Source organism: Falco peregrinus, chromosome 3 (genome assembly GCF_023634155.1).
Source record: "Falco peregrinus isolate bFalPer1 chromosome 3, bFalPer1.pri, whole genome shotgun sequence".
In the NCBI taxonomy this organism is placed as follows: Eukaryota; Metazoa; Chordata; class Aves; order Falconiformes; family Falconidae; genus Falco; species Falco peregrinus.
Window position 1 is genome coordinate 28401460 of NC_073723.1, and position 27281 is coordinate 28428740.

At 51.9% G+C, this 27281-nt stretch overlaps 2 protein-coding genes across 4 annotated transcripts in view; one reads left to right on the forward strand and one right to left on the reverse strand.

Moving 5' to 3' along the window:
* Positions 1-27281, reverse strand: part of ATP6V1C1 (ATPase H+ transporting V1 subunit C1) — a 162835-nt gene that overhangs the window by 81743 nt on the left and 53811 nt on the right. The window lies entirely within an intron of this gene.
* KLF10 (KLF transcription factor 10) lies at positions 2475-26866 on the forward strand. Of its 3 annotated transcripts, none has more exons than XM_005230981.4 (4): positions 2475-2894; positions 23243-23482; positions 23586-24462; positions 25378-26866. In XM_005230981.4, the coding sequence occupies exons 2-4, from the start codon at positions 23252-23254 to the stop codon at positions 25635-25637; spliced, it is 1368 nt and encodes a 455-aa protein (XP_005231038.2). In that variant the 5' UTR covers positions 2475-2894; positions 23243-23251; the 3' UTR covers positions 25638-26866. The 3 variants fall into 3 exon arrangements, with proteins under 3 accessions (XP_005231038.2, XP_055656952.1, XP_055656953.1); XM_055800977.1 differs by lacking the exon at positions 2475-2894 and adding an exon at positions 21145-21280; XM_055800978.1 differs by lacking the exon at positions 2475-2894 and adding an exon at positions 21328-21446.

Consider the following 27281-nt stretch of genomic DNA (forward strand, 5'->3'; position numbering starts at 1 on the left):
GCCCCTGAGGCAGCATGGGTTAGTCCAGCTCTGCAAGTTGCCACAGAACCTTTAGCTTTTGGGGTTGTTTTTTTGGGTTGTGTGTTTTGTTTTTTTTTTTAAATGGCATTTATTGAAGAGTTTAACTTTTGACTTGAGCTAGTTCTGTATAGTGCTGACTGAAGAGAAGGGCTACACAAGTCTTCAGAAACCTCAATGCTTTCTCATGCTGGACTTATATTTAAATATATCCACAACCTAAAGGTAAAGCACACTCCTAGAAGTACATATGCCATCTATATTGAGTAACTGGAACTGCTGAAATTGTTCAGAGGATTTCTTTATTATGTTACTGGAACCTTTTGGTTTCTTGGTCCTGTTCTTACTTTCTCATTCTAACTTCCTCTGCTTCAAAACCGGGGGAAGGAGGAGAGGGGTGTCAGGGCTTCGAAATGGTGCATTAAGTTCTGGATCCTGCAGTCAAAGGGGACACTTTAACCTTTTAGTTGGAGGTAAAATTTCTACCCTTTGGTTTGTTAGTGTATTTTACATGAGTGCTGCCTGGTAGGAAATCATAACTTCTGGCTCTGTAAAACAAATTTTATAAAACTTGATCAGCTTCTACTTGAAAGTAAGGAAAAGTCTCTATTTGACTTATGAGAACAGTTTTACAGGCCCCTAAAGGAAGTATAAAATGGCTTATGTTTTGAAGACAGTCTAAGGAATATTTATTACTGGAATTAAATGTGGAAGTAGGAAAGGGAGTAAAGATTAATTTTTTTTAAACTTAAAGTTACTAGCCATCCCCATGTTTCAAGAAGTGATACACACCTGAGTCTACCAGTTGAGGTCTTTCTCTAGACAAAACATAGATTGCTGCATGGTTTTTTGATTAAATAGAAATTACAGTTGCGTAAGGTAATTTAACAGAAATCGGTTATGCAGCCTTAGGGAGAGTTTTATGTTAACTTACAGATCAGTTGAAAAAAAGTCCTCTATAAACGGTACAGTGGTCAGAGCAGAAATATTCATTGTACTTGAAGAGAGTTTGCCATTAAAAACAACCTGGAGTTTGAACACAGTATATGTTTCAATTTGATTTGCTGAGTGTTACTATTTATATTGTAATTGCAGTTCAGAATTTTACTCTTATGTAGAAGCTGAATGATTCCAAGTACTATATAGAAACTAAAGTAGCTCTGTCATGCTCAGTGTGGATCTGCAACTCTTCTGTTGATTGAGACCACTGCTCTTGTAGCCCTGCTGGCACGGCTAGCTGCCGTAGCTGGGATTTCTTTGATACTGATACGTGCTGTGTTTCAGTGTGTAATGCAATTACTCATGGTGCACGCCGAACACATCCCACCTGCTCTGGCCTGCAGTGCTTCCCTGCTCCAGCCCTGCAGACTGCATACCGCTTCCCAGGGAAGAGCTGGGGCCGCAGCCCGAGCCGATGCTGTTACTGGTGCTGCCAGTTATTCCTTGGGAACAGGTGCAGATGATTCTACCTTCTCATTGTGTGTCTAAGCAGCTGCACAACTGGCTAACCTGACCCTGGCTCAAAATAAACGTGGGTGCCCTGGATCCGCCACCGGACGTGTTGCCTCTTCATGTATACTCTTCATTGCTGCTTTTGGGAGGCGGAGGAGCAGCCTGTTAATGCGTTTCAGAGTAAGCTTATGTAAGTTTGAACTCCGGTCTTATTTTAAAATAATTAAAAATTTCAAAACTAAACAGAAGCACATGCTTTTAAAAGCGTGCAGTGAAAAAATCGGGCTTGTAGCTCTAACTTGCCTCTTGGATAAAAAACCCACCTGCTTCTAGTCCCTGATGGTGGGTAACTGCCGTGCTCTGGTCTAGCTCAGTCTTGCAGAGGGGCTTTCTTTGCGCTCTGACTCCCACAGAGACCACGGGGCACGATGCCTTTGGCCTCCTTGTGCGCGAGGGGTGGGGGGTGGGCTCGGGGCTTTGCCCAGGCACTGGGCAGCAGCTGAAAGCCACCAGCCCTGGAGAGAAGCCTCAACGGCAGCAGGGCCCTGGCTCTGCTGCTCAAGGGAGGGGCACAGCCGTGCTCTGCCCTGCCCCTGAGGGCAGGTGCCCTGCTGCCCTGCCGGCTGCCTGCCTCACACTACAAGGAACTGGGAGAAAAAAGTGGGTGTGGACAAGGGATGGTTTGTCTTAACTGGTCTGACTGTAGCTGAAAGTTCATGTGCTGCGGGAAAGTGTTAGATGACACACATTTAATTTTTCCTTACAATTGAAGCACTATGCTGAACTGCAGGCTTCTTGCTCGCTCTCTGAACTCTTTATTTTCTCCTTTTATTAAAATTCTAAATTTCAAGTAAGGAGCAGCATCTAATTCCCTACAGCAATCTGCTACTGTTTATTGCTGTAGGACCTGATGAGAGCTGTGCGTTTCAAGTACTTGCTGGTTAGGGAGCGGCATGTTCCGATGCTGCCTGCGGCCCGTGCCCGACAGGCACCGCTTCCCGCTGCTGAGAGTGCTGCAGCTACCGAGGGAAGGCGGGTGAAGGTCTTTTTAATCCAGGATTGCGGGGCTATTCCCAAAAACCTGATGAACACAGGCACCTCTGTGCTCTGTGTTACCTGGGAAAGGCAGGGGAGCAGTAACAGCGCTGTGGACCCCCTCCTTGTTACAGTCCTTATCCTTGGAATAATGAGCTTTTTCTCATTTTATATTTTTATGTTTAAATCTCTTTGCAACTGCACAGTCTTTAATCTGAATTAGAGGCATTAGTAGGATTAACCTGTCAGCTACGCAGGACAAAGCTAATTGCGTTTGTCAGCCTGAGTCAGAAAAGAGCAGCTTTTGGGGAGGCAGCAGCAGGAGCCCTCAGTCCCACCAGCGGCTTCTCATCGTCCCCGCTCTGAGCGCCAGCAGCCGCCGGTTACAGGTAGGTCATTTGCTAAATGTTGCCGTTCCCCCTGTAAATTCTGTGGGATATAATACTTTATTTTAATGTTCTCTGACTGAAGCGCTGCAGTAGGCAGCAGTGCAGACCACAACCTCTGTCAAACGCACATCATGTAATGGCATGTGTGCTACTGCCCTCCTTCAATGTAAGGGGAGATGGTTGGTCAAAAATGGAAGGGAAAACTCTCTCAGGCTCAAGAATGTATAGCGTGGTTTGGTGAGTACCTGCATGATTTTAGGGCGGGCTTGCACGTTTTGCTCAACTACACAAGCTCTGAGCATGACCCTTCTCTGTACCGTTAAGAAAAATGCTCCGGTATTTGTGTCACAAGTTTATCACGCTTCTGAAACGGGAACCCCCGCAGTGAGGTGCAGCGGCGGCGGGGCCGGGCGGCGCAGGGCGCAGCAGCAGCGGCGGGGGCAGGCGGGTGCGGCGCTGGCCGAGGGCTGCGCCGGGCAGCAGCGGTGCGTGCTCAGCAGGGGCGGGGGCCACAGCGCCGTGGGCCGACGCGCTCCCCCCATCGTGAACCCCCTTTAAAAAAAACCCCGAGTTACCCGGCGAGCCCTCCCGTAGGCGTTGCCGCATCTGAAACCGCGGCACGGGGGAGGGGGCATCAGGGCCGAGCTGGGGGCTCTCGGCCCGGTGGGGGGTCGGCGGCGGGGCCGAGGGTGTGTGCCCGCACCCCCCGCACACCGGCCGCCCCCCGCCCCGCCCGCGCCCCGGGCCTCCCCGCGCCAGCCCGGCGCCCCGGTGCGAGTCGCGGCCCCGGCGGCGGCGCTGCGGGCGCGCGCGGTGCCCGGCAGCCATGGAGGAGCCGCGCGGCCCCGCCCCCCGCTCCGGGCCCCGCCCCCCGCTCCGGGCCCCGCCCCCCGCTCCGGGCCCCGCCCCCCGCTCCGGGCCCCGCCCCCCGCTCCGGGCCCCGCCCCCAGCTCCGGGCCCCGCCGCGGCAGCCGCCACGTACCGTTCCGACCCGCTCCCTGGGCCCCGGAGCGCGGGGACACGGCCCGGCCGCCCGCCGCCGCCCCGAGGCTTTCCCAGCCCCAGCGGGATGAAGCCGTGGGCAGCCCGGCGGGGCCTGATGGCTGGCCTTGCCCGGGGCCGGCGGCCGGACCAGGCACCTCCCGGGCCTCTCCCCGCGGTCCTGGATCCCGCCACGCGCCGCCCGCCCCCTCCGCGGCTGGGGCCGTGCCGCTGGCCACCGCCCGGCACCTGCTTTGACCGGCTGGGGCCGCGCCGGCCCGGGGGTGGGCAGGGCCGGCTTCTGAGTCCCGAGGTGCCCGAGGCTCCAAACCCGTCCTGTCCGCGGGGCAGGGGGCCTGGCCGGCCCGCGATGGCACCAGCCGGAGGGCGGCCGTGGGACACGGCCTCTGGAGCACGGGGCTGGGGGACACAAAGTCTCGCACGCCCACATGAACATTTCCACAAATTACTACAACTTTCTAACCACAAACACCTCGACAGCGAGTTCCCAGCCGAGGCGCGTGGCCCTGGGACACCAGCATGACGGGGAAGGCCGAGGAAGCAAAGCCCCCTCCTTCCCCAGCTGTCCTTGACCCCGAGGTGCCCGCAGCCACCCTCATCCCCTCGGCGGTGGCCCGTGCCCCCTCGCTGGTGGCCATTTCCCCTTGGTGGTGGCCCATGTCCCCTTGGCAGTGGCCATCCCGCAGGCTGCCCACCCGAGCCCGGCTGCACTGGTACCGTTCCAAGGCCGGTGCTGCCGGCAGGGCCAGGCTGCCCGCGTGGGCGCAATGCTGGCGGCAACACGCTCCATGTCATTCCTGCGGGCCGGGGACTTGGCCCCGCGGGCCACTGCACCGATGAGCCTCCTGCCACATGCCCTCCGCCCGCTGCACTGCCATGAGTGGCTGCAGCTGGGGGACGGCGAGGACAAGGAGGAAAGACATCCCTCAGCACCCGGATAACCAGGGACAGGTTTCTCTGGGCTGGGAGGTACGGCGGAGGCGGTGGCTGCCACGCCATTTGAAGGCTGCCGTGTCCCCCGTGCTCCCCCCGGGTTCATGTTGCCTTTCGCTCCCCGCCAGAGACACTGGCTGGCGTTGCCGGCAGCTGCTGCCCAAGCCAGCCCTGCCCGCGTGGCAGGCACGGGCGCCCGCGCCACTGAGCCGAGCCATCCCTCCCTGCTGCGCAGCCGGCCTCGCTCACCTCCCCTAACCCCGCCAACCTACAGCACTTCAGCTGAAATTTTCCACTTGAGATGCATGCGAGACCAGAATAGATTTCCAGTGTATGGGTGTTTTTTTCCCCCTGCTAGCTAGAGGAAGGCCAGAGAATTCTTTGCAATGTTTGCTTTTAAAACACCCTTCAGGCGGCCTTAGGGGGTCCCCGCTAACCCGGCAGCCCCATGGGGGAGAGGCCCCTTGGGCTGGAGCGTGCCAGGCTTGGGGCACAGGCCCAGCCACTCTCCCAGGGCAGTCCCAGCCGTTCATCCCTTGGGGCCAGCGAGCCGAGTGCTGTGGAGCCACAGAGCCGTTTTTCTGTGGTGCTGCTGCAGCAGCTGCCGGGCCTGGTGGGATCCTGCGAGAGTGAGGAAGGTCTGGGCTGCCACGGGCAGGGGGAAAGGCAGGAACAGAACAGGATTCCCAGCTACAGCTCCGCTCCCAAAGCAGCATTTCATTTGGTGGCTTGTGAGGAAAAAAAGAAAAATATCCGCAGAGCAAAGCTGGTTTAGCTTAGCGCATTTTGGCATGCTGTTCCTCTGTTCCTGCCAAATCCATTTTGCAATCTCCCTGGAGCAGGGGCTCTCCCATTGCCAGTGCTGCCGGAGGGCTGGACCCTTGCCCCAGCGGCGGTGGGCAGCCCGCGGCCCTGGCCCCGCTGCACCCACGGCGGCGCCATCTGCACCCGCCTCCGTGAGCTGCTGCTGCTCCACCTGCACGGCTGGGGTGCAGCTCCTGTCCCCTGAGCCCGGGGCCCTGAATGCTTGGGCATATCTGTGGGGTTCGACCATCTCAAACCTCAAACAAGGCTGCTAACGGGCTGAGAGGAGTCATCCACAGCCCGGCTACGGAAGGGCAGGCACGTAAAGTCCAACAGTGCCCTCGCTGCCCACCGTCCACGCACAGGTCTGGCTCCAGACCCCAGTGCTCAGGACTGGATCCGCTGGTGCCACTCACCTGGCTGCAAGCACGCAGGGCTGTGGCTCTGGGTACCAGCCCTGCACAGCCACGCAAAGCTGCTCCTGACCCAAGCAGTCACTGGCAACCATGAGGCAACACCGCCCCCCCCTCCCCCCCGCTCCCCCAGCTCAGAGCGTCGAACCTCTGTTACACCTGCAGACCAGTTATGTCAGATGCAGCTCTGGCAGGAAAAAACAACTGCCCCGATGTAAAACCCTGGAGGATGCTGGAGTTGGGGAAGTTTCAGAGGAGGGAACTCTGTCTCACCTGCCAAGCGTCCTAACACGTGCTCACACAAGGCTAAAGCACCCGTGAAGAGATGGTGCCCACAAGCCTCCTCGTGAAGAACGCAGACGGCCTGCACGCTGGAGCCCTGCACTTGGCCGCGGCCCAGCAGCACGCAGAGCCGCCGAGGCACAGGCACACTCCGCGCTGGCCGGAGCCGTGCGCTTGCCAGGGCAGGGCTCAGCTCTGCAGGACACCGCTCTGCATGTGCCACGGGTGGCAGGGGAGAGGAGAAGGGTGGGGACAGCGGACAGGGCCACTGGTGCTCACCACCACGCCGCAGCCTCTAGCAGTCCGTTCTGGCACCTTCCCCTGGCAGTGCCAGGATTTCCCAGGAGCTGGGGCAGGCTTCCCGTGCTGCGGGCTGAGCTTCAGCTGCTCGTTCCCATATGACGTGACATTTTCTTTCTATGTGTGAACTTTTTTTACCTTTCCATTGTCTACTTAAGATCCCCCAAACTCAGACTGACAGTGTCCCTTCGAGCTTCTGGGGTTTGTCTCATACCGTAGCAACTTCACCTTAAAACACTTGGTCTTGCAAGCTCTCTGTACCTATATTTTACACACACACATAATGCTGGGCTTTGGGACACTGCTGCAGCATGTCCCCAAGACAGACTTTTGATAAACCAGTCATTTCTTTACCCAGTACAGCTCCCAGCATCCCACTGATTATGCACTCAAATGAGATCGTTTAATTTTGAATGTTGAACGAACAACTGCAAGTCCCAGGAGCAGGGTTTCAGATAAGGCATACAATGGAAGGGTGAAGTTGAGGACATGTGCCACGACATATAAAGCAGCCTGGTCTGGAAAAAGCCAAGCTCAAACTAGCTGAAGGTCCTGACAGCAAGTCAGAAGACATTTCAGCATTAAGTAGATGATTGTTATTTTTTTCAAAGAAATTCACCTTCTGTACTAAGCTTTCTTGCCCAGTTGAGCAAACTGATAAAAGCAGAACTGTGATGCTCCAGCTGAAAGCATAGTGTTTGGCTTGGTACCTAGTTCACAATTAATGTAAAGTTTTTACACTGTCTGTATATTGTTTGTGGATGAGCACAAACAGGCCTATTAAATGATTCTAGCTTTTGTGGTTTTTTTAAAAATCAGTGATCATGGGGTTTCACAGTAGATTTCCTAAAGGCCCTTTTGCTGTGGTTCACAGGCTATCCTGTACCCACAGAGAAAGAGCAAAAGCAGAGGGTGACATGGTGGTTCTCCCATCTCGGGCCTCTCTGGAGCTGGCACGAGTTGTGGATGAGCAACCGTCTCTGCAGGCGCTCCTGAAGGATGATGGATGCAGCCACCACGTTGTCACTCCCTGCGTCTGCTCTCACTGCTTCCAGCCCACAGCAGAGACCTTCCCACTCGGAGTGGAGAGGAGCTGCCCGCCACTCCCCATGCCCCCGGCAGACAGTGGGGGTGCTCCTGCGGCGGGCACCGAGGGAGCAGGGCCCTGGGAAGGGGCTGACGCCTCCAGCACACTCTGTGGCTGCTCCTGATCAACCAGAGTCGAACCAGAGGGTGTTTGGGAGCATGCAAAGGGAGCACATCCTCAGCCTGGCCGCCAAGTCCTGGAGGGGCTTACACCCACGCAGGTACCACAGACATCTGGGACAGCCACAGGCTCTGCTTCGGTCACCAGGGCCACGTGCCAGGCTATAATTAAAAAACCCCAAGGTTATAGGATACAAACATAGGAGAAGGTGCTGGTGCTTCAGGCACGTGGCAGATACTCACTCCATGCTGGTACTCAGCATTTTGCGTCGCAGAGAGAGCTGTGGGGTGCCCGGTCCTTCTAGGGCTTGAAGTCTGACCTGTCAGCTCTTCTTGAAGCCAGAGAGGAAATGGGGGGGAAAAAAGTGCCTTTGATTAACTGCTGGGGACCAATGATCTGTAAGCATTTCCAAACACCTGCACCACTTCCAGCACTTGCAAGCAAAATAAAATCCGGGGTCCATGGCATTTCAACACTCGCAGGGAAGGCAAAGTAACGTTTAAAAACCTGTCTAAACCCTTTCATTCGCATCTTCCTTCATGCGACCCTAGAGCATAGCCAGTCCCTTGCTCACTCTTGAGTAAAACCAAATTCCAAAGAGTTCTTTATTTCAGTGTGTTACTCCCAAGGAAACCCCCTCCTTGGTGGGAGTAAAACTGGAAAATGTCACCCTAAACCAGAAGTTAAACCCAATATTAAAAGAGGCAAGAAAATCCAAGTCAGGTCTGAGGATGGGTTTGTTCTCCTCACATTTGGGCCTGCTCCAGCATACTGCAGTCCATCTGCTCACCCCCTCCATCACCCAAGCAGCTCAGAAAGGCAACGCTGACACTGCGCAGCCCAAAACCATGCTGTGTGACCCCGCTAACCAGGCAAGGAGGCTGGTGTCCACCTGACCACAGCTGCTTCCACATGGGTAACAACTGGGAGATGTGAAGAGAAGCCCCTTGCTTGCACTGGCCTCCTCTGAGGTGGGGGCCAAGGGTTTACTTGCAGCAGAGCAGCTGGGAGGGCACCAGGATGATATACAGCACCTTGCCAGACACGGGGATTCGCGTAACAAGCTGCCTTGTGAAGCAACACGGAGACAGGCTGTGCTCTCCTCTTCCTGCCGGAACAAAACTGTCTGTGCAACATGAGAGCTTCCCGCCTGGGACCCACATAAACCGAGCACACGCGGCCCCTGCAGCCTTTCACCTACTAAACTCTGTTTACATATTTCACTCCTTGCTTTTTTCCCACTGCTGCAAACCAATACATGTGTGTGAACGCACGCAGGTATTGCATTTGGCAGGGCCATATGGTGTTTTCCTGACATACATTTGAGGCCAGATACATAGCTGTACTGCTGAGAAATTTAAGATAAGAAAACCTTTCCAGGACATTTAAGCTGTATCATCAACAATAATAAAAGGCCTTTATAAATCTGTATGTTTAAATCTGACAAGCTCTTTGCTACTCTACTCACTGTGAAATCTAGACAGACTGTGACTTAAGAACCTCCTCAGTAAACAAAGAGCAAACGAGTAAGATAAATGGACATGTCTAGAGAAACAAACACTTCTTAAAATTCCACTTAATTCCACTTATTTTTATTTTATGGCAGCAAGAAAGGAGTACTTAGAAATTATTTTCACAGGGAAAAGGTCTTGCCCTGATGTACTAAAATAAGCAAAGAATTATGGCTGAGATTTTCAAATCTGCCTAAGGGATTCAAGTCTCCAACTAAACCAAACAAAGTGAGCATCCAAATCCTTTAAGCAGCCTTGAAAATCCTCCTATCCGCGTGCACAGGGCCAGGCATATAAAAGTATACAGAGTTGCATGAGTAAAAGACTTTGTATTTCTTTCACCAAAGGAATTATTTCAAAGGATCCTCAGTATAGAAATACATAAAAACGAACTCCAATGAGCTGCAATATTTGAAATACTGCTTGGTTGGTCTGTCATATGATCTAATCAATACTCATTGTTTATTTAACGAGAGCAGATCTGACCCAAAAGTTTCTAAACCCTCAAGCTCTCTGACACACAGTGTCAGCAAGATTATTTAAGGGCATTTACCCAGAGTTGCCAAACAGCCCTGAAGTAACCAAACAGACCCACACACCATTTGAGTTTGGGCTGGCTGGGCCCCGTGCTATTAATAGTCATCCCAAAGAGGGGAGACAGGCCTGCGCATGCAGGGGCACTCATAGGTCTGCTCCTAAAAACCATGGCTTTGCTGTATCATCTGTGCCATTGTAATTGCATAAAGCTTCCTTCAGCATGGGTTGCTACACTGTCTTTCTTTAGTTTAACAGATGCTTTCCAGACAGAGTCTTATTTCACATACACGCACGCATGTGCCTCAGCTTTGTCTTCCATAGGTATGCTGCCCAGGATGGTACATCACTGATTTCACTATGACTGCAAGCATTCACAACACATCTAGTTGCTCTTAAATGAAATCTGAGCCTTTAATTCACTGCATGTAAGGAAACAGACCTAAACTGTGACAGACTGACGATATGTGACAACACAGCTCACACAGGGAAGAAAACACTGGGGTGGAGAAGAAGGGGGTGTCACACCAGCTTTAGGAGTTCCTAGCACTTCCCACTTCTAGGGACCTAAAGTCCTTTGCCCGACCAAGGGGCAGGCAAAGCTTTCTGGAGAATTCTTACGGATGTTAGCTGCTCCAGAGAACTATACATTACAGCTTATAATGTAGACGGTCTCATGAGGTTGACATGGATTTCTGGTTAACATCAAAGTTTCCTGAGAACAAAGGAAGCCAAAGGGCTTCCACCTTCCTCCTTTTGTCTGTACTCATGTTCCAGCACTGGTCCCAGCCAGTGCTCACTGATCGTGGACAGGACCCATGAGGATGGCATCTACCACCTGTGCATCCAGGTTCCTGCAGCAGAAGGCTGAATACACAGACAGAATAGAAGTGTGGAAAATGTGACCCATCTTAGCTGATAAAGCCTTTTGTGGGCACAAGAACCCACGAACCCTCACTCACTGCTTTCTCCTCCACCCACACTCACATGGATGCTGGAAACGTCCTTTTTCAGAAGGGCTCTGAAGATGGTTCCTGGTAAGCGCATGATCTTGACTGTGCAGAGCAGGATGTAGCTGTTTTCTGATAGTTAAAACTGTTTCAGCTGCAAAACAAACACAGATGTTACAACATCAACCAGTGTTTCTTTTACAACCAGTGCCATCAAATAAATGAAGAAGGTCTTCAGGAGTGCTTTTTGAAACCAACAACTGGATGCAAGCTTTCTTCTGGTAGGGATCTCTTTTTCACATTCTGCCTCTCAGTCCTTGCTCAGAACAGTTCCCTGCACTGGGATTGACAACTGCAGAATCACACTCTCTTTCTTTTTTGACCAATATCTGCATTTTTGGTCCCTAAACCAAGAGAGACAAAACAGTATTTTGCAAGAATCATTTTATCCTGCCACTAGTGCAGAACAGATGGTTACTTTTCAACAGCATCTGTGAAAAGGCTTCATGGAAGTTCTGAAGTGCTGAAAATGAACGCGACAGCCAAACTTCAGCCATTCCTCAGTGTAGAAACAGAGCTTACCTGCAAAACCCACCTCAAGTTAACCCAGCAACAGGAAAAAAACATTTCACAAAACCTTACATTTCTGGAAGTAGTAAGAAATGACTGTAGATTCTCTCCTGGGGGAATGGAGCTAGTTATATGCAAGCCTTCTCCTGACTTTTAAAAATTATTTTTAAATACAAGCTACACTTCTGAATCAGCTCTGAAATCCACAGGGATCACAAAGCTTTTGACCCCAGTCTTATGGCTACACCCAAAAAGACAGACCAGGGGCCTAAGGAGAGATTCATGGTGGACAAGTACATTTCTAAAAAGCAGCCACTGCCCCTCAGCAGAGAAAACCTCTGAGAGATGGTGACAGTCAGCTGCCACGCTGTGTAACACATCTAGGGGGAATGGGGGAGAATGGAAGCTTCTGACATAGGACAGAGGCAACCAGACTGTCCCCTGGGGCAGCTGCTCTGGGAGAGCCTGGCTCCCTACAGGGCCTGAAACCGTCCTCATCTCAAAATCTAAAGTATCCCTTCTTCTCCACTTCCTTTGTGCCCTTGCAAGACCCTCAAGCTTCCTCAACTTCTCCTGCATTTGAGTTCCCGTCACAGTATCTCCTCTCTTCCCAGTTTTTACCCAAGCCTTCTGGCAGCAAAGGGCTGTCTGTGCTGTGTCTGAGCTGCAGCCATGCACGTGAATGCCTGCATGCCAAGCAACCAGCAAACAGGCAGGCCTGAGCTCGCTCAGTCTGCCCCTCCATGAAACTCTCTTCTGCCCAGCTGATGGCTCTCGCTGGCCTTGCAGACACTCACGGTGGGATCCACCTCGCCTCACTTCACCTACTTTGTAGATTTCACCCACCTGTGGCAGCTGCCCAGGCTCCCGTTATCGGCACAGGGGATGGAGTCAACAGAACTCAGAGTGCAATTCATCCCACATCAGGGAAAAATGAAACATGCCTGAACCCTGTGGTTTATATTTACTAGCGCTCCACTGTCTATAAAAAGAACTATAAAAACAGATGCTTGTGTTATAAGCACCTAATCTTAGATGAACTCCACCCATAGTGACTCTGGGTACATTTATATTCACTTTGCTATTTGAACCCGTGAACAACCTTGGGCCCAGGGTCAAACAGTGCAAACCGGCTCGCTTCCCAGCTGCTCACAACAAGGGTCCTTTGGAGCGGTTAAGCGGGAGCATGCCAGTACACTTCCCACCCCCCAGGCCTCCTCAGTCTCCCACGCCAGCGCACTCACTCGCACAGGCCACCCTCCACAGCCCTCCATGGCTGTTTTGCAAGAGAAATGTGCCTATAGATCGACCCTTCCAGGCACTGACCTGAACCACCATCCCTTCTTCCCCTCATGGAGGGGAGATCTTGGACCAGGGAGACAGAAGTCACAGGAAGATTCAGCTCGAGGAGGTCTTTACAAAGTTGCTTGCCTGCCTGCCAGCTCTTTAACTCTGGCACATCACTCACTGGGTCACCATCTCAACCAGCCAGAGAATCACCACCACCCTTTGGAGGCTGGCAATCACTTGCAGAGTCGTGGGTACCATAACCAGCTACACAGGCTCAGTCTGCACCGCAGATTCTATCAGTAAAGCATGCCCTGTCTACTATGGACAAGCCAGTGCCCTCTTCTAGAGGAGCTTCCTTGAGGTCCAGGTGCCGCTCTGCATGTCACCTCAAAGAGGGCCCACAGTATCCCTCTCCTTGTTACTGCAGCTCCTGTAGAGTGAATGACTGTGTGACCAAGGTGCAGTGTGTCTCCAAGGACGAGCTGCGGGACAGAAATTACTCTCTCCAACAGTGAGCTGCAAGATCAGAGTATGTATCTCCCATGGGGACCTGTGGGAATGAGGTGCATGTCCCCAAAACTGAGCTGCAAGAGCAAAGTGAGCCACACAGAGAATTCAGGGAGCGGTGAGATGCCAGCACCCTGCTGCCATGCAGGTGGTTGGGATGGGCTGCACATTGCATAACCTGCACGATCTCCAGCTAAACCACCGCACAGGGATCTGCAAAGCCCAGGGCTTTGGCACACCTGATGGAAATCTTCAGGCAAGTTTTTCTGTTCACGAAGGCAACCCCACTGATGGGGGTGCCCCCCCTGTGGTCTCTGACAAAGCCAACACCATCTCTGCACATTGTGCATTTGAAGAGTGAACAGGGATCTCCTCTGTAGCCCCTCACAAAGATCTGAGATCACAGTGGAGATACTCGCATTGACCAGCACCAAAGCTGGCTTTCACATAGACTCTTGTTTTAAAAATTTAAAGTAGTATTGCTCAATCATTATATTGCTGCCAAGGGACTATCTGAGCAGCAAAGTTGCAAATCTTACGATGTCTCTTTAAATGAAACACAAGGCCTTGACCTCCACATATTCTTCAAGTGTGCCCTCTGCCCTTAGTTCCTGTGACATCTTAAGGGGGAAAAAAATGAAATCAATTACTAATAGCAAGTAGATTGCTTAACGACATGCCAGTGGTGTTTCATACCATGATGCCACGGGCATGGTATGTGAGCCAGGCATCTGGCAAGAGACGGCAGCGGGATATGGGAGAGCTGAAGACCAGCCAACACATATGGGCGGAGCATATTGGGTGCAGGGAACCGAACAGGATGCAGTTTAGTCTGTGGTGCATGCGGGACATGCTACACGCATTTTTGCACCTGCATTTTCCTGTGCAGAGACTATTTGCTTGCTTGAATATGAACTAAGAGAAATATGCAGTAGGGTTGGGATCAAGTATTAGCATCAACTAATTAGGACTGCAGAAGTTACTAACATCTCCATCTCATGGCTGAAACTAGCCAATAGTTCAAAAATTATTAAAGGTAGATAGGTTTAAAGAAAAGAAGGACCTTCATTCACGTGACTTCTATCAAAATACCTATAATGGCAGGTGTAGAAATACCATTACCTGTGTAAGGAGGAAAGGCAAAGCTGTCCCTGCTGACTTCTATACCGTCCATATTGGTATGTCACAAGAGATGCCCTGGCCACACCACCATCTCATCTCCTTAGCACCTCCAAGGTTAGCCCATCAGAAGAACCCTTGAAATGCAGCAGCCACTAAGTCATTGTGTAGTAAGTAAATTCTGTTTTGGCATGAAAAAGCACAAAAATGTGTTTCTAATGCTTCTGCTGGGAAAAACATTTATCTGACCATAGCACACACAGATGGCTTTGTAAGCTATACAAGCTCATTCTACAATGCTTAGAGGCTATCTCCTTCTCATCTTACTGGATGACAGTTTAGCAGAAATTCAAATTGATCAGTTTGGTTTTATACTAAATAGTTAAATAAATCATGACACTGGGAAAATGCTGAATATATTAAATGCACCATTCAAAGTGATGGAACATACAGACCCATATGTCACCCTCACAAGCTGAAAGCGTTTTCTGGTATTTTCCAAGCTCTGTCTGCAAATAAACAATGCCACTTTGCCATACTCTTCCACAGCTCTCCAGAGGTATCCATGTTCTTGTGAAATGGCTTATCTCCACATCACACGTAGGACCCAACAATGTTGCCTTTTACTAGAGGTATCAACAAAATCACCAGCATCGCAGAAGTGGAGAAAGACCACTCAAGATACTAAACAAAAATAAACACATGGTCACACCACGGGAAGTGGAATAGGAAGCATGATCCGTGATCCACATGGAAAGAATCAACAAATCATTCCGATATTAACTCTTCATTTCCACTATAGAAGATTCCCAGGATTGCTTGGACTAAGACATGCAGTGAGTATGTGACTTCGCTGGTTTGCACTGACCAGACACTTGTTCTGGCTGACCTTCCAAAACGACAGATGGGAAGCAGGACTGTAGCTGGTACCATCATCCTGTCCAGTGAACTGAGTTCCTGTAGCAGCCATAGGACCCCAGGAAAGTTCTGGTTGGCATATAACCTGATCCTGCACGGAAAGAACTGAACAGAAACACTCTCACAATCTTCGGTGGAAACCGAGGCAATCATTTATTCACCTAGGTTCTTTCTGCTCTAAAATCTATCCCACCATTTTCTGTGAAACAGGTATACACCTAACACCTGAGGTTAAAAGTACCCCTTGAGGTCCCATTACAAGAAGTGGAAAACGGCTCTTGCTTATTAATATGGAGAAGCCAAGAGTTTAGGATAAAGGAGCAACTTAAAACGCCTTCTAATTCTGCATGCCAAAGCTGTGATAAGCCACAGATAACAGAGCTGTTTCTTAAGAGCAGGGTGAAATTCAGGAGACTGGAGTTTCCCCTGACTTAGCCTCATCCTTAAGACTGCTGGACAGGACTGCAGTCGCACAGCTGGCCAGTGACTTAACAGCCATGTTGCCAATTCTCTTCCCTAATTTATCTTCTCAATCCCATGACAATTTAGCTTTCCACATCAGAAGAATATGACCTGCAGGCTGGATAAGTGGTTTTCTGGGAAATTTAAACTTAAGATACAGTGTAATAGGCATACGTAAATAACCCACAAGTGCTTAAAAGTCAAAATCCTAAACATTTTCCCAACGAAAAACCCAGACATGTCCATTTTCTCCTGGGCAGCAGAAAACCACATCCCCAGCTTCTCTGGGAAATTGAATGGAAAATACATGTGAACTGACAGTGATGCTTTAGCTGCTTTCAGTGGTTGCCAGAGAAAATCAGTTTCACTGAGAACTGATCACTTGCCAAAAAGAAGTTTCTCTTCCTTGTCCTAGGCTTCATTAGGGGTGTTTGAGGGGTTTTTTCCCCTTGCCAGGCTGTCCCCTATAGCAGCAGTGCAAACATCAGCGCGGCTAACAGCCTCTGAAGCTTTCCATTGAACGATGCTGAGCAGGCACGGCAGGACTGGAACTGTGGTGACTCAGGAACAGCCACAAATGCTCCAGAGAAAAAGGGCTGTGAGCAATACTGTGTAAAATGCACATACGCAGAAACTGGGGTTAGTATCATGTAGGGCTGGGGAGGAACATGGTGCTTCCAGCCAAACAGGGCTTGCTCTGTCTGGCAATCAGACTGCTAAAGCAAACTAAAATCCATACACTGAAGTCTTAATGACAAGAAAGTTCTTATTTTCACCTGGTATTCTAATAAGCAATTGCAGAACCAGGACAAAGCAGCTTTTTCCTAAGGTTGGGAGGTGTAAGGAAAATGGAATATGAAGAAGAAGGGAAAAGAACTTAAGAGGAGACAAAAAAGGAGACAAGCTGCCTTGTTGCCAATTACATGCTCCACCACCCCAGTTATCTGATATATAAAGCTCTGCAACTGCTGTCTGTAGCAGCAGAGACACTTTTCCAATTATTAATAAATGAAGGCGAGCAGTAGTAGGTGTGCCAAGGAAAAGAGAACAACTCCACACTGCACAATCCTCTCTTGCCCTGAATTCACCGTCTGCTGCCTCCGGCCCTCCTTCCACCCCCTCCTCATTCTCGGTTTGCTCCCCTCCTTCCGTCCTTCCTCTCATGTTCCCCGGCTGCCACTTTCCTGCCATTGCAGAGCTGCCTTTCCCTGGCCACCCCCTCAGCCTCAGCTGCTTTCAAACACCCACTGCATTGCTCTGCATATGAAAATGAGCCGTCACATTTTCCAGCCTCTGAAGCAGAGATTATTTTTGGGAGGGGTGGTTTTGACAGTTCTGCCCTGCAGTTCACAGGCAGAGCACAGGGCAGGCTATGTCAGTGCTGGGGGAGAAGAGAAGGGAGGGTACAGCAGTTCAGCACAGATGCACGGCTCCTGGCTGTGCACGCAGAAGGGGCTGAAGGTCTGTGAGAGGACACCAGGCTCCTGTGGGGTATGGGAGTCAAGGAGCAGTTAAGTCTCCCCACTTCCAAGGACTGCTTCCTTCCCAGGCCAAGGCCAGCTGCTAGCAATGCTGCTACAGGACACACCGCTGAGATGAGTCAAGCCTGCCTGTGGAGGACAGGCACAGCAAAGCCCCTCTCACACAAAGTCCTCATCGCAGCTGCATGCCTGTCATTCGCAGGCCACCAGGCAGTCTCTTCTAGAGCCCATACTCCCTGTCAAATACCACAATCAGCACCAGACCTCATCTGAAGATCTGGCTCAAAGGCCCTGAAAAGGTGAAATGTAGGAAGAATTTTGACCTCCCAGTCCGGTCCCAGCCATTCTGTGCACTTTGATGGCAGCTGGTCAGCGTGTAAGGCAAAATGTGCCGGGCCAGAAGGTCCTGTGCACCTGGACAGTGGCAGCAACAGACAAGCACTAGCACGGTGGGGACAAACCCCAGGGGTGACAAGGGACTCTAACAGGTGGAGGGAGAACGAGCAGAAGGCTTCCTGGGTGACCAGGAGAGCAGACTGAAGAGAAGAGCAGCTGCAGAAGGTTGCTCTGAAAATTACAGTTGAAAGGAGCTGGTTAAATGCAGGAAAGAAAGATGGCAGCTGGGGAGGCAGAGCTGGGAGCACCTGGGTTGGAGTGGCTGGAGGTGTTGGATGGGAGAAACCAATAGGAAGGATCCAGAAATGGTGAGGGGGCGGCCGGGTATGAATGGCCGTAGGTGGTGCGGAGCAGGCTCTGGCAGGCGCACTGGGAATAGCCACAGGGAAAGGTTTTCATGTAGCAAAAGCAGTATGGATGTCATGGGAAGGAAGGTGGATTAAGAAGTATTAAATATTAATCAGTGGTGTGTGTGCTAAGGGCACATGAGATTGACAACTGCGAAAGGCGAGCCGTGAGGGCTAGTGGGGAACGACCACTGGAAGGGGTGCCGCAAGGGTGATCCTGCAGGACCCACAGCAACAAAGGCAAAGAGCCAAGAGGTGTTACTGAGAAGCCAAAGTGAGTGTGGACAAGGAGGTAAAGCAAGGACAGGAGGAGGGAGAAGTAAGAGCAGGAAAAGAACAAAACAGAACAGGCCACCTGAAGCGGGAGCTGATATTGCAAGTCAGCCCTTCATTATTTTCTCACAGTTGAGTCCAGAAGTACCTGTCTCTGTTGGGCTGCATCCTACTTCATGTTGTATAAACTGAGAGAGATACAGCCAAAACTCCAAAGTATTTACAACAGTCTCACTCAGCGTCCCCTAAAAACTACCCTTACGACAAACCTAAAAGGCATGTGATCCAGCTCAAACGTCGCTATACTAATTTCTTCATCTTCCCATTTTATATTGTGTTTTCCCCAAAAAGCGGTTTACTACTTCCTAGAAAATTACTGCAGAATCACCTTATCTTCCACAAGTAGTCCAGCACATACCTCCAACATCCTCCCATGGCAAGCAAACTAAAACCAGTAACACTATTTCACGTTACAGACCTTTAGTTCACATTGGCAACTGGATTTTTAACACTAAAGCTCTCACTGTATCAGTAGAACTTTTGTGTATATGCATTACACACGTGTAAGGGTGAAAAAAAGTGACAAAAATCTGCCTCATTTTCTGCCGATGTACAGACAGAAAGAAGCTGTAAGTTTTGCAGGTGAATTTATCATGTAGGGCTAAACTGCAAAGCTGGTGCAAGTTTTGCAAATGTATTTTTAGGGCAATAATACACTTCAAAAGCTATTTCAAAACATTTTAAATAAAAACAATTTCAAGCACAAAAAAACATGACAGAACCTGCCATGAACGGAAAACACAGAACTTCACCAAGAGCTATTGTGTATGAGTTCCGCAAGCTTTCTTTCAGCCCAAGCGGATGCAGACAGATGCACTTACGAGCCAAGAAGTCTCTCCCCAGCCGTGCTTCGCGTGACGGTAGCACCTTTTGGCAAAGGAGAGCATGTTCCGGGAGTCAAGCAACCATTTAATCAACATTTTTTCCTGTTGATTTCAGTGGGAAACACGCAGTAAACACATTTTCTCCTGGTAAGACACCCAGAGGTGTGGGATTCAGTGGATTAATCTGTAAACAACTGTTTGCTGCTACTAGTGAAAAGGATCTGGATTTCATCCTGAAGTGCATTCTCTTTTGGGAATTTCCTCTAAATAAGGCAGTCAAGCCAATCAGTTTCCCTGCAGGGATCTTATAAAATCTGGCCAAAAGGCAGGCATACTCAGGTTACATAACAGAAACAGAAGATGGGAGATGCAGATTTCCCGCCATCAATCGGCACATTTTCTCAGACGTGACAACTGCGGAAGCTGCAGCAGTGAGGAAAGAGGCAGCCTGGTGCAGGGGGGCACAGCAGGAGAGCGCACCCCACCACCAGATTTGTAAGGGGTACCAGTGTGAAGCCAATTAACAGCAATTCCAGCTGTACAATGCATTGGTGGAAATGCCAGAATTAAAGTGATATCAGAAAAAAAGTGACTTCCTGAGAATAGAATTACCACTCCCCTATCAATACACAAGTCTTTGAACTAAGGATTGTTTTAAATTATATTTTACTCTGTGCTCGTGTTTTGCAACTGTTATATTCTCATTCTTTCTTCAGACTGAAGAAACTGCTTGATTTCTATTCTTGCAGCATTTTTTTCCACTTTCAGACATAATTGAGCGTTCTGGGAGACTTCCAGGCAAGTTACAGGAGGGCATAGCCTCCTGTCAGACCCCTTCTATCAGTTGGGATCGCCTGACAAGGGGAAGAATTAAGCAGAACAAAAGACTAGACCTTGACACCATTGAAAAGGGGACAGTTGTATCTTAGAAGAAGGAAAACATAAAGAAAAATGCTCTGAGCAAATGAGGCTGCACTGCACAGGAGGAAGAGGAGAGATCTCTAAAGTGAAGCTGAATAAATAGGAGAAATGGGACCAAACCCTAACAAAGTATCAACAGTATTTCTAGAGCAGAACAGCACTCTGGCACAAGCAGCGCTCAACATCTGCAGCCTGGCTCGGGATCCCACTTCTGACAGTCGCAGCCACCTTTTCTGCTTTTATTACAGCTTTCTGACAGGAAAAAGAATCCGCCTTACGCTCTGCACCGAGCAGAACGTACCAAACAGCTCTGGCCCCTCTGGAGCGCCGCAGACTGCAGCGTAACGTACCCGGCTGCGACCCCGCTAACCGGCGGCGGTTGCCCAGGCCAGCCGGGCGGCGGCTGCCGGGAAGCCGGGCGAAGGAGCCCAGGGGCCTGGCTGCTCTCCAGCGGCACACCGCCCAGCCGCGACGCGCCCGGGCCTGCGGCGCCGACCCGCCTGCAGGCCCCGCGGGGCCGGGGCTTCCCTCGGAGCTCTCCCCCTGACGCCGGCAGCGCTCGGGAGCGGGCCAGGGCCCTGCCGGGCCTTCAAGGGCCGCCCCGGCCGGCTGCGGCCTGCACACCCGGGCGGATCCCGACGCGTGGCAGCAACCCCCCACACGCGCGGCCTCCACCCGGCGGGGGCCAGGGGTGACTCCGGGACACGGCCGCGGGCACCCGTGCGCGCCCAGCCACCGAGCTCCCTCCGCCCTGAAGGGCCCCAGGAGCGGCCGGGCCGGGCCGTCCCCCTCGCCACCCGCCCACGGCCCCGCTTCACCTCGGCGCGGCGGGGAGCGGGCGGATGGGCGGGGGCCGCGCCGGGGAGGCTGCTCCCCCCGCGCCGCGTGACCTCATGCGCGAGGAAGCGCCGGGCCGCCCCCGCCGCTCCCACCCGCGGGGGGGACATGGAGGGGGGGGGAGGGGGCGGCCCTGACTCAGCCGGCGGCGGCGGGGACTTACCGCGGGCCGCGCACACGCCGCGCTGACACACTGGCCACGCCGCGGGGCAGCCGCCGATCACGCGCGGGCGCCGGGCGTCCATTGGTGGGCGCCTCACACACCTTTGCCGGTGATTGGCGGCGAGCGGCCAGGAGCCCCGCCCACCCCCTTGCCCCCCTCCTCGCGCGGGGCCGGGGGAGCTGCCACCTGAATGGGGAGCGGCGAACAAAAAGAGGAAAATAAAGACAGCGGGCGGAGAGCGGCGGCGGCGCGGGCTCTGGTCAGCCTCGGCTCCCGCCACCGGTGAGTGTCCGGCCCCTCCCGGCGGGCCTGCGGACCCCGCGGTGGGGGGGGGAGGGTGCGGCGAAGGCGACTGTAGCACCCCTGGGGTGTGCGGAGCGGTGGGAACGGCGCGACAGGGGGATCCCGAGGGACGCCGGGGGGCGGCCGGCGGTGCGGGCGAGAGGAGGTACAGCGGACAGCGGCACGGGCAGGGGATCGGACCGAGGCGGTGGCTGGAGGAGGGGGGAGTCGCGGCGGGGGCAGCGGGCGAGGGAAAGGGAGCCGGGGGACAGCACCCGGGGGGCAGGCGGGCGCGGAGAGCCGCGGGAGGGGAGGGAGAGGAGCTGCCGGCAACCCGTTGGCACCGCCGGCCAGCCTCTGTGTGTGCGTGCCCGGGCGCGCCCCGCGCAGGGGAGCGGCCGGCTCCGCGGCCGCATGTGCCGGGCGGTGGCGGCAGGAGGGGGAAGGAAGCAGCCGGGGGATCCCGGCGCGGCGGGGTCAGGCAAGGCCCGCCGCCAGGACGGGGTGGGCGGTGCGGGGGCCGGGAAGCGGGGGAGAGCCAGCCGTCCCCCACGCACACCGCGGGCGCTGGCGGAGCCGAGCCGCGGACCCGCTCCCCGCGGGGACGCCGTTTCCCTTCCCCCGCGGCGAGGAGGGAGGCGCCGGGTGTGGCGCCGCTGACCCTCGCCCGGCCCCCGCCCGCTGCGAGGCGAGGCGAGGCGGCGCGGCCCCGGTCGGGCTTTCCCCCGCCCGGCCCTGGGGAGGCGGGGCGCGGCTCTGCCGGGGAGGGGCTGCCTTCCTGCGGGCGGGGCGGGCTGGCGGGGAACTGGGTGAAAGGTCGGCGCGCGGCAATACCCACACCGCCGCCGAGCGGGCGCCGATCACGCTTTGTTCACATGCCCCCGCCCCCGGCCGCGCCCCGATCGGCGCCGGCCAATGGGCGCTGGCGCGGCGCGGGGAGCCAATAGAGGAGGGCGGGGGCGGGGGCGGGGGCGGGGCGCGGGGGGGCGGGCGGCGGGGAGCGCCGGCGGGTTGCGCTGAGGTGAAGGTGGCGCGCGCCCAACTGCCGGGGGCAGGCCCCGCCCCTACGCCCCGCCCCTGCGCCCCGCCCACCCCCTCAGGCCGCCGCCGCCGCCGCCGGGCTGCTGGTGACGGCCGGGGCTGCTCTGCCGGCCCGGCGCCCGGGGGTGGCCTGGTCTCAGTAAAAAGATTCGTCTTACCCGTGAATGCAGCTGCTGGGGGACGCGGCTTCTCCACCCGCACCATCCCGGTGGGGCGGGGCGGGGGAAGTGGCCCGCGGCGGCGGGCGCCGTCCCTCAGAATCCCAGGGCTGTGGCAGGTGACGGTGGAGCGCGCGGCTTAGGCGGCTCTCTGCGGGGGCCGGTTCCGCGTGGGCATCCGTCTGATAGCCAATACACATTCCAGTCGTCCAAGTGGGTGATTTCCCTTGCGTGCACACCTGTGTGAGAGACACCTTTTGAGTATTTTCTGGAACATTTTTGGTAGCTAACACCTTTTGAAGATGTGCATCAGTCCCAATACAGTCCTTTCTCGTGTCAAAATAAGCACAATACTGAGGGCAGTGTTTAAACCAAAACTGGAAGGAGGCTGGAATGGAGGAGGAAGTCTTGTGTTCTTCCCTTTTTTGTGGCCGGGGTGTGTGTGTGAGGATTTTTGTTAAGCTTTCGGACGCAACACTTGCAATATGGAATAACTTAAACTGTTGCTTAGGGTCTGGGGAGGAGTTCTGTTGTCTCAAGAAAATATATAACCTGCACCAGATGTCCATATTTCCCCACTAACAATTTCACTAAAAGATTATATAAATAAGAAAGAGGGCAGGAAAATACAGGCATACCCCAACGCGACCAACTGTATTTATCTTGCACTTTGGTTCTTACAATGCCTTCTTATAATTAACTGCAAAGTATTCATACTTGGCATCAGGTTTAAAGTTTCCTTTTTTCCTTCTAACCAAAACAGGAGTGTGAAATGGAGATGATGACTGAGGAACAGAGAGATACTAGGTATTTCTGGAACAATACTCCTGAAAAAAGCGATTACGAAGCTGTAGAAGCCCTTATTTCTATGAGTTGCAACTGGAAATCAGACTTCAAAAAACATGCAGAAATGAGACCTGTAACTCCAGCATCTGATATGTCAGAAGAGAGTGATGAGACTTTGCTTCCTGGAGCAGCAGACTTTAATGTGATACCAGCATTTGTAAGTTTTTGAATTTGTACGTGTGCATGCTTGTTTTTAACCATTAGTGTGGCAATGTGTTGTTAACACGCTCCCCCTTAACTGTGTCTCTGTCCTCATACAGTGCCTGACCCCGCCCTACAGCCCTTCCGACTTTGAGATGTCACAGGTGGTCCATCCAGTCGGCAAGTCCCTGGTCGAGGCTGCCAGGCCTTCTCTTGCTGCACCTCGGAGAGAGGTGGAGAGGCCTCCAGCAGCCGGGCCTCTGAAAGCTCAAGCGACAAGTGTTATTCGCCACACAGCTGATGCCCAGCTTTGTAATCACAAAACCTGCCCAGTGAGAACAGCCAGCGTGCTGAAATACCAGGACAGTGTTTCAACGGAAACAAATGATAAACAAAACGCTGAAGCAGAACATTTGGTGTGTTCTGCTGTGGTGCCGAGCAGAGCCAACGATGAGAGCGGTGAACTGCCGGTGGCAGAAGGAAAATCTGCAGAACCAGCTGTTGGTCCACTGCCCTTGAGAAAGCCCTCAGTCAGCAGGCATCAGCCTGTCCCTGGATCAGCACAGCAGGCAGTGGCAGTGGCACCGCCGTGCCCTGCCCCAGGCAGCGGAGCCCCCCCCGTGCCAGTGATTTGTCAGATGGTCCCATTACCTGCAAACAACAATGTTGTGACGGCTGTAGTGCCCAACGCCACGCCAAGCCAGCAGCCGGCTCTCTGTCAGCCCATGGTCTTCATGGGCACCCAAGTTCCTAAAGGTGCTGTCATGTTTGTTGTGCCCCAGCCAGTTGTGCAGAGCACAAAGGCTCCCATGATTAGTCCAAATGGCACGAGACTCTCTCCCATTGCCCCTGCTCCTGGCTTTGTCCCTTCTGCAGCAAAAACCACTCCTCCAGCTGATTCTTCAAGAATAAGAAGTCACATTTGCAGCTACCCAGGATGTGGGAAAACTTACTTCAAGAGCTCCCATTTGAAGGCTCATGTCAGAACACACACAGGTTGGTCACTGTAGCTGGATGTTAAAAATTAATGTAGAAAATTGCAACTGTATACACAACTTGTTAAGGTTCTAGCGATTAATGGATTTGTTCATGGAACAAATTGTGGGGCAGCAATGAAATACTGGGTGGGTTTTTTTCAGCACGCGTTATAATACTGCCCGATTGCTGACAGGAAATCTCCCGGAGGGGAAGTTGACTCAGCAGTTTGTTTGTGCTGGACTTGCTTCATGTCAGAAGGCATTCAGTAATACTCCTTAACTAGTGTGGAAGCAAGGCCTTGCCCAATTTAGAGTATGCTTTTCCAGAGTTAAAGACGCCTTATTAGGCTTTGCCTCAAGGATGCCTTCGTTAGAAGTGGGTAAAACTTATGAGATTCTTTTATGAAAGAATACAAGGATCCACTCCGAACTATTCCTACCTCAGTTATTTTAGTGAGTAACTTCTCTGTGCCTCAGCTTTTAATCGCAGTAGCAGGAAGAGCCACATCTGTTTCCACGCAGGCTCACAGTGCGCTACCAGAGTACTGTTACATAAAACATTATTGCAGGTTGCATTTCAGAGGGTAGTTTTGGGCATGCTAAGTTGTTGTAATCTGCAGTTCATGGGGAGCTGAGAGTTAAAATCGACTGTCTGGGAGGTAAAGAACATTTCAAACTATTTGGTTCCAGAGAATTGTTAACCATTTGTACTACTTAGCCTTGAGGGTAGCAAATCCACATGTTTACATAGCGGCATATGAACGATTTTTCACATTTCATACATACAAAAACAATAGTTGTGTAGACTTTTGGCTCAACCATCGTAACAGAAACTTTTCTTTAAAGAAGTCAGATCCTGCCAGTCAAGGCAGTGGTGTTTGTTGCTCATTTAGTACTCATGGGGTATTTTTCTTTGTCATTTTTTTTCTCTTAGGAGAGAAGCCATTTAGTTGTAGTTGGAAAGGCTGTGAGAGAAGGTTTGCACGGTCTGATGAACTGTCTCGCCATCGCAGAACGCATACTGGGGAGAAGAAATTTGCCTGCCCAATGTGTGAGCGGCGGTTCATGAGGAGCGACCACTTAACGAAGCACGCACGTCGCCACTTATCGGCTAAGAAGTTACCAAACTGGCAAATGGAAGTGAGCAAGTTAAACGATATTGCTGTGCCGCCAACATCTGCAATCGCACAGTGAAAGAACTTACTCTGAAGACAGTGGGATTAACTGTTGTTGCTGGGATATGCCAGCTGAAAAAAGGCTTTTGCTCCTGGTCTGCGGTTCCCCCACGCCGGCTGCTGATGGCATGCAGCAGGGAAGCAAAGGCAGTCTGTGCTCCGTCACAGAAAATGTTGCAGGGAGAACTGGTGGCTGACTGGAATAGCGAGTGTTTTTTGCACTGGTAAGAAGAGAGAAGGGTCTAAAGCAGCGCATATGGTGCCAGTTTTGAGTTTTGAAAATTATTCCTATATGCTCTAGATCAGTCACATGTAAGTGTTACTGAAGGTTCGCTGCTGACACTAGAGACCAACTCCGTTTTTAACTTTCAGTTGTCAGTCTTCAGTACAGCACAGACCAGGAAGACAGCAATGTACGGGCACAGCCTTGACAGCCCAGGACGCACTCGCATAAGATAATCTAAATGGGTTTTCTTACTTCTGCCACCTTTTCTTGGTAGGAATCTTTTCCTCCTGTCCGTTCTCTGGCCCTGTCATAAGCAATGATGTGGTGCCAGGCTCCTGGAGATCTTAGACCTGTCCTCCTGCTTGGGGGTGTGTAACACACCCAGCTTTATACTGCTGTCCAGGGGGGCTTGGGGTGGGCATTCAGGGGCACCGCATGGGCAGCTGGAGGGTAGGCACTTTTCTGAATCCTCATCAGCTTTGTAATATTTTTCCAGCTTCTTTGGCAAGCTTTGTGATTATTACAATTGGGCATCATGATGCTTCTGCTTTTGTGTTGCTTATGGTTTCCTTTATACCTTCACACAAAGTATGTACCACTGCATTTTTCATGAACTGATACAGTGCACTTTTAAGAGAAACATTGTAACTGTAAACTATTCGGGTTGATTAAGGAAGAAACCCAGGAGTCTTGGGCTTCTTGATCATGTTTATACTAAAGATGGTTTATACTAAAAATGAAATGGATATATTATGTATTGTATTAAATTAGAAAGTTGTGACTCAAAGAGTAAAATGAGGCAGTAAAGACACCAGCCTAGAATTTAAACTGTAGCTTTTGTGACAAATCATGCATCAACTTTCACTATTTCTATTTTACCATATTATGTTGAGGACACATACCAGAAAGTGAACAGTTTTTAAATAGTGTTTTAGATATGCTTTTTGTGACTACTTTAAAGATTTGCACACTTGTTATGTTGTACTTTATACTTTGTTTACAATAAAATCAATTTTCTTTAATGCAGACCTCTTGTTTTTAAATTCGTAACAGAACTTACCCCTTTTTCAAGGAAAATAACCTCAAAACAGAATATAGTCATTAACGGGTCCTGACCAATGAAAAGCTATCTCTTAACTTTTGATATTTAAGCTCTGTAAGGCCCACAGGAGCGGAATTTCAAGCCTGCAATTACTACCCTAAAGGTCTGTTTCGTTGTGCTTTTTGTTTTGGTTTTCTTTTTTTCTCCTTGCTCTTCATTCCCTTCCTTTTCTTCAGGCACCCAAAACTAAATGTGCTTATGTGGGACGTTATAACACTGGTGAAAAATACTCCTTTCTGTTGGTGATGGAACTGTGCTGTCTCCCCCAGGATGGAACCCTGCCCCGCTTTCCATCAGGTGGAGGTGGTAGCTGCCGCCCCGCAGCGTGGCATTGC

What these genes read in the sequence shown, in the direction of transcription:
- KLF10 (XM_005230981.4), top strand. Translation starts at nt 23,252, where the DNA reads ATGGAGATGATGACTGAGGAACAGAGAGATACTAGGTATTTCTGGAAC. An exon ending in TTAATGTGATACCAGCATTT is followed by an intron (nt 23,483 to 23,585) that starts GTAAGTTTTTGA and finishes GTCCTCATACAG; the next exon opens with TGCCTGACCCCGCCCTACAG. An exon ending in TCATGTCAGAACACACACAG is followed by an intron (nt 24,463 to 25,377) that starts GTTGGTCACTGT and finishes TTTTTCTCTTAG; the next exon opens with GAGAGAAGCCATTTAGTTGT.